Genomic DNA, 12,059 nt, shown 5'->3' with positions numbered 1-12,059 from the left:
TCTCTCTCTCTCGCTCGCACACGTACGGTACGCGCCCGGCGTCGGTCTCGGTTTACCCGAGAATTCCCGATCATTGCCGAACAAGCACGATCTGCAAGCCCGCGGGCACGTCGTCGTTCAACGGCTGCACAGGGGTGCTCAATAACTGGGTGATCTTTCTTTTTCGATAGAAATTCTTCTTCTTTTTTTTTTTTCTTTCTTTATTTCTTTCTTTCTTTCTTCACTTTTCTTTTTTTTTTGTTCGTTGGAATTAAGACTGTTCGTACTTTTTATAAAATGGAGATATTCTTTATTTAATACTTGTGTTAAACGTACGTTAAATTGTATTAAAAAATAGGTATATAGAATGCGTTTTTATCACGCGTTATATATATGTGTGTGTGTGTGTATACATGGACAATGGTTCCCCACCTTCTATGCGAAGAAAAAGGCACATGATAATGCACGACGCCGTGCTCGCCGCAGGGTGCTCTAAAAAAAAAGATATGTATTTTGACATGCCGCTGTAACCTTCGTCATCCATCGCCGATTCGTTCTCCCGAAGATTTTACGCTCACTGAGCTATGAAACAAAGCGGTGACGAGTACCACCCCTTCTTCGAACCTCTTTCCCTCTCTTTCTATCTCTCTCTTTCCTTTTGTCGTTTCTATATATGCGTCTTTATGTCTTCAAATATTTCTTTTAAATACACGCTATAAAATGACTCACGGAAATAAATGAAAATAAAAATGATAACGTTTCAGAGTCAAGCAATCATTCAAAAAGCTAATACTATTGTAGCTAAGCTAAGCTAATCTAATATAAATCTAATATAAATCTAATATAAATCTATGTATATGTATTATTCATATTTAATGTATATTTGTGTGTACATCTATATATACATATATATATAAAACGTAAATATCTTTATATACTTAATTATATTTTTTGGAAATTAAAGGTCAAACGCACCTAAAAAAAAAAGAAAAAAAGAAAAAGGAAAAGAAAAAAAAGAATTTCAATATAATTTATCTATCAAACATATATAACAAACAAATATATGATTTATGAACATCAGCATGTTGCAAATTAATTTATCGAGCTTGATGCGAGTATGACGCTCCCGCCTAAGCGTAAAGCAAATAAGAAAGGACATTACTGTATCCTCTGCAATCTACCTAAATCACCTGATGTAGCGGGAGACGGCGGTAGACCAATAACTTCCCAAGCCGGAGCATCTTCTCCCTATGGAACAGATGGCAATGATTCTGTACTAATGACAGCCATCAATCCGTGGTACAGTCGTGTATCCAGAAACGGCCGCGTTTATGAATACGAATAAATATGAGGAACCACCAACGTCTTCGTAATAACAAAAGAGAAAGAGAGAAAGAAAAAGAAAAAAAGAAGTGACAAAGAAAGAAAGAAAAAAAAAAAACAAAGAAAAAAGCACATAAGATTACTATCTTCGTTATAAGAAAGATTGCATTATTCTGTCCATAAATATAATCCATGATTATCGTAATATTCGATCAGATTATATACATGATCTTTAAATTTATAATTGAAATTCCAAATGATGATGTTATGTATTTATTTATTTATCTCATTTATTTTTTATTTCTTTTCGTGCATACCGAATTTTTCCTCTATCGTTCGTCACTTTTAATTCATTTCTTTATTTATTATTTTATATTATTTTATATATGATTCTGATAGTAAATCGTAAGAATCATATTTTTGTATATAAAAGTAATCAAGGAATTTTGGTAATGTTACGCGATAAGTATCATAAGAATGTTACAAAGAAAAAATAAATAAATGAAAGGAAATAAGAGAAAAATCGAGAGAGAGAGAGAGAGAGAGAGAGAGAGAGAGAGAGAGAGAGAGAGAGAGAGGGAGATAAAAAGGGCGTGTACGTTCGAACCAAAGAAAAACATTTGCATGAATCCCAAACGAGTCGAGGAAATCTATTGGCAGAAAAGATTTTCAATCCCCGGTAGCTACCCCTGTAACGACTATTGTTGCGGCCATTTCAGCTATAAAGTACAATTTGAACGGAAGCGCGAGACTCAGACATATACCCCTAACGAAGAATGCCGTGTGACTGGGAGGGGTGCGTGCCTATCCTCATCCATCATCGTACATATGTTACCCCGTTAAACGAACCCTTCCAGACACTATAAGCTGTAAGGACGAAATAAGGGTTTGAATCTTGAAAAAATTTCTTGAAATAACGGTCAAGCGCATGTGACTATATATGTATATTATGTATTAGTATATATATATATATATATTATGTATTTATCATATATATTTATATATATTTATAATATGTATATATATATTAGATTTATTTGAAAAATTTTGTCAGTCTGAATAAAATCTTAACTTTCGAAGGATTTATTTTATCAGAGAAGAATTCAAAAGCTTCCATGAGGATGAAAAAAGCTTTGTAAATATCAATGGAAATTATATTTAATAAATGACGTAACAATTTATTATTATCTTTTGTATAAAAAATAAAGAAAACTTTTCGATAGAATCTACTATACGTTTATGTGACTTATATAGACATATAACAATTATAATTATACGTATTTTTATATGCATATAATATATCAGATCTCTCGAAAAGTATCGTTCGTTAAATAAATAATATATATATATATATATATATATATATATATAAAAATAACTATTTTCCAAAATTCTTCTCCAGAATCCCGAAAATCAAATACAATAGCTCTATGCAATAACACAATTCAAAAATAATCAATAATATTCGATAGGAAAGGACAAATCGGATTTTAACGAAAGGGTAGAAATCAACGATAGAAATGGAAAAATATTGTTTTTCTCAACTGTGGAGCCCTTTCTGGAGAAAGAGAAACGAGTCGATGTGGCATTCGAAACCATGAAAGAAAGATCCATGGGGGTCACGTGTCCAAGCACGTGACCTGTCGACACAGCTCGATACACGCGACCGTTGTATGCATGTGTGTGTGTGTGTGTATGCGTTTATATAAGTATATCAATGTATACACATACATATATATATATATATATATATATATATATACGCGGAAGAGACGCGAGCACGAGTTGGACACTCGCGTGAAAACGCATAAATGCACAAGTGCATATTGTACGTAAAGCACAGCCTCCGGCTGGATGGATGGCTCCTGGCTGGCTTGCTACGTGAATTCTTCTTCTCTTCATGGCGAGGCGTGCGCGTATGCACGCACGTGTACACGAAAACTATGAAACGAGCTCGTTCGAAAGAGAAAAAGAGAAAGAGAGCAAGAAAGAGAGAGAGAAAGAGAAAAAAAGGAGGGGTGCTTTCTGCTCCATTGTGCAGGACCCCTCGCATCCGTTCGGCGGTTGCTTTAACTTGCCATATTGTCAAGTGCCACTGGCTAAATTTGTTATTCTATTGGATTATGGGAGGGACATATCACGAAAAATGGAAGGGGGATATATCTCTGGGCGATCGTGCACAAAACTAAACCCTGATTGCTAGCTTATCTTTCACAGGATATATTAAAGTACGGTTTTAATGTTTGTCATTCGTCGTTGTTGATCTTTTCTTACAAAACGTTTTCTTATACAAGACCTTCTTAATAATTTATTTATTATCTATTGAAATTTTTCTTATGTATTCTGTTTGATATCTCTGCAAAGCTCTGCAGAGCTACGAGTTATTTTTTTTTTTTTTTCAAACATCTATACGTTTGATTAATAAGTTTAGATTAAAGTGATATTTTCGATAAGTACGATCGATAAGAGATCAAAATTTGAAACGTTGAAACGAATCGATTAAATATGATCTCAAATGATCTCTTGATTTAATCAAAAATCTAATCGGTTTTAACGGGACTACCGTAAAAGATTTTATTCTCAACGAGGATTAATTATTTTCGAATTATACTACTCCACATACGATACTTGATTAACTCATCTTTCGTAAATTAAAAATAACTTCAAGGCGGAAATGCGCAGTAAATCAATTTTTTTTTCCTTTTTTTTTTTTTTTTAACGCCGTATTAAGTGCTATGTTTGCTGTCATGAATTTCTTTTCTATTTTTCTTTTTCTCTCCCCTTTTCGTTTTGATTCTCACCGATCCGTTCAACTTATAATCGCCGGGGGATAATACCAGGCGTCTTTATCTTTACCTTCTTATTCGCCGAAGTCGCGCACGCCTCCGTAAAATTGCAAATCGTAAGGCCGGCGAACTCGGCGCTCCGCCTTGTGCATTGGGAAGCCGCTAATTAAATAATTAGTTTGTTGCATTTTCTTACGAACGACCGAAACGCACTCGGCATCTACGTCAAGGCGATTAAGCGAGTTCGATAAACAGCATAAAATAACTTCGATTACAAGCTACTCGAATCTTTTAGGAAAGTCTTTTTTTGCCGTCCAATATGGATGCTTTTCGCATAAACGATGACTATATTTTGTCCACGTGATATTCTTGCGGAATGTAAATAAAAACCAATAAAAAAAAAAAATAAAGAAAAAAAAACAAATACAGATATGATCTCGATGTTAATATATTCCAGTGAGTTTAATCCTATATAAACGAATTTTTTTCCTGGTTGGAAGAAGAAATTATATAATATGAAAGTTATAGTATGTATATATGATTATACTATTAAATATTACTGATATTTCGGATGTACGTGTGTGTGTACCTACATATGTATGTATATATATTAAATACATACGTGTATACATACATATATATATATATATATATATATATTTAATATAATTATACTATACAGATATATTATGTTAATATGTTATATAAATGTAAACTAATACTTGGTAGCGGAGAGGATAAAAATTGTAGAAATTTTCCGAGAAAATAGGCAAAAGATTTTCGTCGAAATTAATCTCGGTTCTTGATTTCTAAGAAAATTACTTGGCTACGTATGAAGCTGAAGTTAACACCAGCGGACGTAGGCGTTGATGCGGCGTGTGCTCAAGATAAGAGTAAATTGAGAGAAAGAGTGGATGAAATAAGAGTAGAAAATCCAAGTAAGTAGCTCCGCAAAGCCGGAAAGGTGGCTAAAGCTTACATTAGATGGCTAGAGATTAGACACAGTCGAGGTCACGAGGGCTGTAATACGTTCCGTACCGTCAATCTCGGACTTGCAATTAAACCTAATACCCTGAATATTACGGCACGTTTGATTCGCTATAAAGACATACCGACCTGTAAAAAAAACTCGAGAAATAGTTACATTAAAATGCACAAGGCATAAGGAAAATTACAAATTAAATCTCAGGTAGAAATTTTCATTCACGAAACTTTCGTCATTTTCTAAAGTACAAAATACAATATATTAATATTTTCTAAAGATCGACGGTTAAATCTTAACGCTATATAAATCGACAATAATAACAATTATTCTTGTATTCGTTTATTAAATATATTTTATGGAAAATACGTGAAATAAAAATTTGACGAAAAGGAACAAGTCGGATCGTACGATGAGGAAAAGTGTTTCAAGTTCGACTCGCATGGCCGAACAGTTGTTGATGGTTGTGCGAAGTTCTTTGTATACCGGTCAACAACGTAATAATAACGATAATAAGAATGATGGAAGAATGGCGGAGGAGGTTGAGAGAAGGTGGTCACGTCATGTAATAACGGTATACGTATAGAGTAATGTGAAAGGAGAAAAGAGAAAGAGCCAGGGACAAGTTCGGAAGGGTCAAATTCGTTTGTAGTTTCCATGAGAAATCAATTTTTTCGTTTTCTCCGATGGAAAAAAAAAAGAAAAAAGAAAAGAAAAGAGAGAAAAAAGAAAAAGAAAATGAGAAGAAAAGAAGAAAGAAAAAAAAAGAAAAAAGAAAGAAAAGAGGAGAAGGAAAAAATACACTTCGTTAACTGCATTCCAGTCGCAGTCACTTTCATAAAAGTTTATTTGTATACGGATTAGTCGTGATCATTTGAAAGAAAATAGATAAGCTACGAAAGCATCAAAGTGACCGATAGAAAAGTGAAATCTCCGATGTCTCGAGTTAGAGGTAATTCAGATGCGTCTCCGGGTCACGACTGTCGATTATTACCGCTATTACCGTATCCGAGCTCATCTCGGTCCATCGTATCATCCCATTCCGTACCATCCACCTCCCAAACCGGTCGCGTTCGATATTACATCCCGTCGATATTGCGAGTCGAACGCGATAGAATCGAAACGATTTCGTTCGAGAGGATCGAACTCGAAAAGATTTTTCTTCAAACGTGTCCACGATAAAGAGATTATAGAGGAAATCTTTTACCTTTTTTTATCGACTTATTTGCTGCTGCTGTTTTTATTTTCTTTTCTTTTTTTTTTTTTTTTATCTCATCGTTGATTATGGTTCCCAAGCGAACGAGATCGAGAGAGCGAGAGAGAGAGAGAGAGAGAGAGAGAAGGAGAGAATTTGATTGTCTATAACGGAATATCAGCGGAAAATCGGCAACGTGAAGCATTAGGCCGCATTTCGAAGTAATGATTTACGGAGAAAAGCGGGAGGATAATTTTCCAATTATCCATGGGGATCGCGAGCCCTTCGGCACTCACGTATCGGACCGCGATCACGATGCGCGATCATGACGCGATCACTATACGAGCTAAGCGCGACTATTAATATCGGCCAAAATCTGAATAACGTAGTAATTCAATATTTCTATTTAAGAAAATATTCATGAAACCTTTTTCCTTTGTTTCAAAGCTTTTATACATTATATAGTTATAATAAAAAAAAATATATATATATAATAATATAAATATAAATCTTATAAATGTAAATATACGATGTTGATGTAATTTTCATTATCATAAATCTACGTCATACATACATACGCGTACATTTTATATGTATATGTGTACTTGTATAATTTATGTATATATGATATTAATCATTTTTCTGTAAAAACTTTAGAGACAAGACGATTTCGTATCTTCAAAGAGAGCTAAGGAAATATGATTTTCCATCTCTCTTTCCCATTCTCTTTCTCTCTCTTTCTCTCTCTCTCTCTCTCTCTCTCTCTCTCTCTCTCTCTCTCTCTCTTTCGACCATCCTCTTCCACCCTTTTTCCTCTTTTCCCTTGTTTCTCATTCTTTTCGCGTGGGAGGCCGCGATACGTCCGGTTCTCTCGCCCCCTCTTCCACCCTCTCCCACCTTTTTCCTTCTGACGCCGCCTTTTGCCTCTTTGCGGATCGCCAAGCTCGCATGCAACTCCTCCTGGCAACGCTTCACCATGTCGAAAGGAGTTTTTTCATCATTTTCTCGAGATTAATACGCTAACAAATGACGGAAGTAATAGTCGAAGAACTTTCGACTAACGTATAAATAATAATCGTTGTACTAATGTTTATTACTATCAGAAACCTAAGAAAAGATTTCATATAATCGACTTTTTTCCTTCACTTACTTGCAATGCAATTCTCCTCGTACCGTTGACGTGCAAATTCCGCCGTTCTTACAAGGACTCGGTGAACACGAGACGAAACCTGAAATAAATGAACAATCATTTAGAACTTAAACTGATCGTAAAACTTTATCATTTATATAATTCGATCGAATATTACGATAAATTACGATACGCAGTAATTACGTTTTTTCTTTAAATAATATATTTGAGAATGTTGATTTCAGAAAATGAGAATTAAAATAAAAAGAAAAATAAAGAAGAAAAACAATATTAAAATGAAATAAATGTAGCGAACGATCGAGAAGGACTCGGTAAACACGAAATGAAACCTGAAATAAATAAACAAATAACGTGATCATTTGGAATATAAACTGATCGTTAAATTTAAAGATCATAAACATAATCCGATCGAATATTACGATTAATTAATGATATATCTTAAATATATTTTTTTGTTGATTATATATTTGAAAACATTGATTTCAGAAAACAAAAAAAAAAAGAAAAACAATATCAGAATGAATTAAAAGTAGCGAACGATCAAGAACGACCCGATAAACACGAGTCGAAACTTCAAATAAATAAACGAATAACGTCGTCATTTGGAATTCGAACAAATTATTAAATTTAAATATCATTTATACAATCCGCTCGAATATAACGATAAATCGCGATACACCTTAATTATTTTCTATTTTTTAAATAATATAATTGAGAACTGATTTCAGAAAGAATAAAATAAAAGAAATAATAAATAGAAAAACGATATAAAAAGTAAATTAAAAGTAGCAAACGATCGAGTATCGTAAAACTCTATAAACACGAGTCAAAAGCTCAAATAAATAAGCAAATAAGGTCGTCGTTTGGAATTCGAACGACTGATTAAATTTAAATATCATTTATACAATCCGACCGAATATTACGATAAATGACGATATACCTTAGTTATCTTTTTTGCTTCTAAATAATATATTTGAGAATTTTGATTTCAGGGGACCGAAATAACAGAAATAAAAAATAGAAGAAGAATATTAAAATGAATTAAAAGTAGTGATCGAAAAGACGTATGTTCCTTATGTGGATGAGAGAAAAGATGTGCTACTCGAACCTTCACTTATCGAACTGGCAATTAAAGTAAACTTCGAGTATATGGAAAGAAGAGTGAGTGGGAGAGAGAAACGGAGAGAGACAGAGAGAAAAAGAGAGAGAGAGAGAGAGAGAGGAAGAAAAAGAAGAAGGAAAAAGAGAAGAAGAAGAAGAAGAAGAAGAAGAAGAAAGTGCGCACGAATCCTAAAGGAACCTTTGACACGGCACGCAAAGTGAATTTTCGTGTAACCCCGTCGAAGAAGATAGAAAGTTGTGGAATGAGGAAAAAGAAGAGGGAAGGTGGGCAAGCAAACCCTTTCGTATTTCGCGACCATTTTTAAGGGAGCGCAAGGACCTTGCGAAGGGGTTGTAAACACGAAAGAATCGTCGAACTTGATGTCAGATCGATACGACTTTACTTCCGTGAAAGAAACTACAAACTGAACAATAGATAATGTAGATGGATAATTCAACGATATCATATATATAATAAGTATTATAAAAAAAAAAAAAAAAAAATGAAATATTAATAGAAATAAGTCAGATTTGATCGATGAAAATTACGACAATAAAAAATTATTTTATACGATCTTTTTGTATATTCTTTTATCTTTTTCTTTCTTTCCTTCTTTCTTCCCTTTTTCCTTTACATTGATGACAATTAGAAATTATTTCAACAATACGTAATTGTTTATCGAGAATAAGGACGATTGGAAATTATATATGTAAAATTTACGAATCGAATTTATATCGAAGAGAGTAAAAATTGTAAATAATAATAATAATAGAAAAAAAAAAAAAAAAGGATAGAAGAAACTCAGGATTTAATCGATAATTTATTCGATTTTCTTTCGCGTTTTGGTACTCGTAAAGATGCTCGGAAGATACAGAATCTTACAAAAAGCGTAAATATTTCTATAAAACGATGACGCTACGTAACATCGAACTCGCTGCACGCTTAGTCGTTCCTAGGCATCGATTAAGAGAATTTGCATGTGAGCTTTCCGTTCTGTTCTTTAGAGCACGTTTCGTGCGTATTTCTACGGGTACATCCTCTCTCCTTCTCTCCCTCTCTCTCTCTCTCTCTCTCTCTCTCTCTCTCTCTCTCTCTCTCTTTCTACACGATGATGTTAGCGATTCGATAAGACTCGAACTAAATCACACGCGCGGAAAGCGCGTGTTAGGAGCTCGATTAACGTAACGTATCTTCGCATAAACCACGTCGCAAGACTAATGGACACACGCCAGTGTTGCTATAATAACAACGCGGCAAATAACTGCTTAAGGGCAACGAATGAGAGAAAGAGAGAGAGAGAGAATGTGTGTGTGTGTATAAGAAAAAGAGAGACAGAAAGACAGAGATAGAAATAGAGAGAGAAAGAGAGAGAGAGAGAGAGAGAGAGAGAGAGAGAGAGAGAAACAGAGATACAGAAATAGAGAGAAAGAAAGAGAGAATGTGTGTGTATGTATATAAGAAAAAGAAAGAGAGAGAGGGGGAAATGTATGTGTATACGTATAAGAAAAAGAGAAAGATAGGTGGGAGGCAAAACTCGACGAGCACGTTGTACTTATGTTTTATCAGGGTACACAACCCTATAGAGTCCTACGTGTTTGTCTACGTGACCTTCGATCCTGTAAGGCGCTAAGTGATTCCCAACTTTCTCGAATTTACCACTAACGATCTGAGTCGCGTTGCTCTCGGAATAAAATACTCGCATAATCGGATTTTTACGTATAACGTCGATTTACGTGGCAGATGTTAAGAGCGGCGTTAACGGGGTACGGGGAAAAGAGGAAGTTGACGATCTCGCAAAAAGGTTCCTCATTTCCTTCGTGTCTACGTATGTAAAGAAGGTACGTACGTCGTGTCGGTACGAGGCTCGTTTCACGCATAAATTCCCAAGTCTTTTATTCGAGTAGGATGCTCGACAAGGATACGTTTCAATGAATCTTCCCCGTTGGTGGTTCTGATATTCGAAACTATAGTGATTAATGGCCGAGTATATTATTAATAGCGAATGGGAAAAAGAAAAGTACTTACGATGGAAGGCATCGTCGTATAATCCGAGTCTCTCGTGACGTAATATACGTATGTATACAAGAGATCACTATTGGGTATGTCACGTAGGCGTAGGACGTTCTCTAAGAAGAGACTTTCGTTCTAAACGCACGAAAATGTCATTGTGACGGTGAGAAATATGGGAGTCCTTCGCGTTCGCGACATGGTCGGTCAACCTCGTCGATGAAATTCACAATAAAAGAGAGAAAGATATACGCTTTCGAATTTTCGTAAGTCTACGCAACTGGCATTAGAAAAGAAAGAATAAAGTTGCCCAACAATAACACTTGGCAAAACTTTGTGAGGATCGATTATGCAAGTTTTGTCACGGAACGAATTGTTCCTTTTGAATCGAATACTTTACGATGATCTTGAAAAATGATCACGAACCATTACAAATTCGTATTAATCGCGTGTGATAGTTTGTGTAATAGTTAGTAATAAAGAATTTGATACGATCCTGTAGCCTTTAATTAAACACGTTGTTGGAACTTACAATTAGAGTTAACATAAAAAGTACTGTATAACGATTAATTAACTATATCCCGTGATAATCAAAAGTAAATAAAAAATGTCACCTATCGAGCATTCACTATATCACGTTTTAATTAAGAGACAAATCCGCGTAGTAAATATGCATTAGGTAGAAAAAAGCAAATCCGAAGGAAAAAGAGGACAGAATAAAAAAAGAAAAAGAAACGATCGATAGGTGTGCGTGCTGTAGTATTGGAAATACGCGAAGAACGAAACGATTCGAGAGAAGTAAGGGAAAAGAGAGTCGTTTTGCACGCTCGAACTCGAGTAAGGCCGATCTCAATTTATAATTCTCCGACACGTCTGTGGTCATTGAAGTCGCACGACGCGGCGACGATGGCCGCTGGGCTCGTGACGATAGCGTAGTTGCGTGTAGAGAGAGTGAGAGAGAAAAAGAGAAAGAGAAAGAGAGAGAGAGAGAGAGAGAGAGAGAGAGAGACAAGACCACACGACGACGCGACGACGACGACGACGATTCAATCTATGTGCTCCCGTAACGAGAAGAGGGCTACGCCGTCACTCAAACACATAGATAAACGTATATATATGTATGTATCATGTGTATGTGTGTGTATATGTATATACGTATATGTATATATATATATATATTCGAGAAGACGCAAGTCGCGAGCAAGAACACACAACACAACGAAGAGGACGAAATGCACGCGCTCGTCGGCAATGTTCGCGACAAGACGGATGAGATCAGTTAAACCAAACTGCCATCGTGACAAATCCACCGTTTCCTCTGTTGTCGTCTTCGTCATTGGTTGTATTCTCTACACGTGCTAAACAAAACCATCCTATGTAAGTCCATCACGCATGAAATTTAATTCGTTCTACGTAGGACGAACGATTTTTCTGCGATTTATGTCAGGATTTCCGTCCGTGGGTAGTCCGAATGCTTTAGGGTACTCTAGCTTGCTTACTTGCTTGCTGGTTTCTTATCAAAATGATACTAATCG

At 35.2% G+C, this 12,059-nt stretch overlaps 1 protein-coding gene across 1 annotated transcript in view; it reads right to left on the bottom strand.

Annotated features, from left to right (window-relative positions):
• The window catches only part of LOC122631216 (neurogenic locus Notch protein), a 191,085-nt gene that overhangs the window by 145,578 nt on the left and 33,448 nt on the right, over window positions 1–12,059 (bottom strand). Inside the window, exon 2 of the mRNA XM_043816625.1 lies at window positions 7,416–7,494. Within this exon, the coding sequence (XP_043672560.1) occupies window positions 7,416–7,494 (79 nt within the window). The remainder of the gene's footprint in view (window positions 1–7,415; window positions 7,495–12,059) is intronic.

The sequence above is a fragment of the Vespula pensylvanica genome, chromosome 1, assembly GCF_014466175.1.
Source record: "Vespula pensylvanica isolate Volc-1 chromosome 1, ASM1446617v1, whole genome shotgun sequence".
In the NCBI taxonomy this organism is placed as follows: Eukaryota; Metazoa; Arthropoda; class Insecta; order Hymenoptera; family Vespidae; genus Vespula; species Vespula pensylvanica.
The sequence above is the reverse complement of the archived record's forward strand: the minus strand, read 5'-3'. Positions and strand labels throughout refer to the sequence as shown.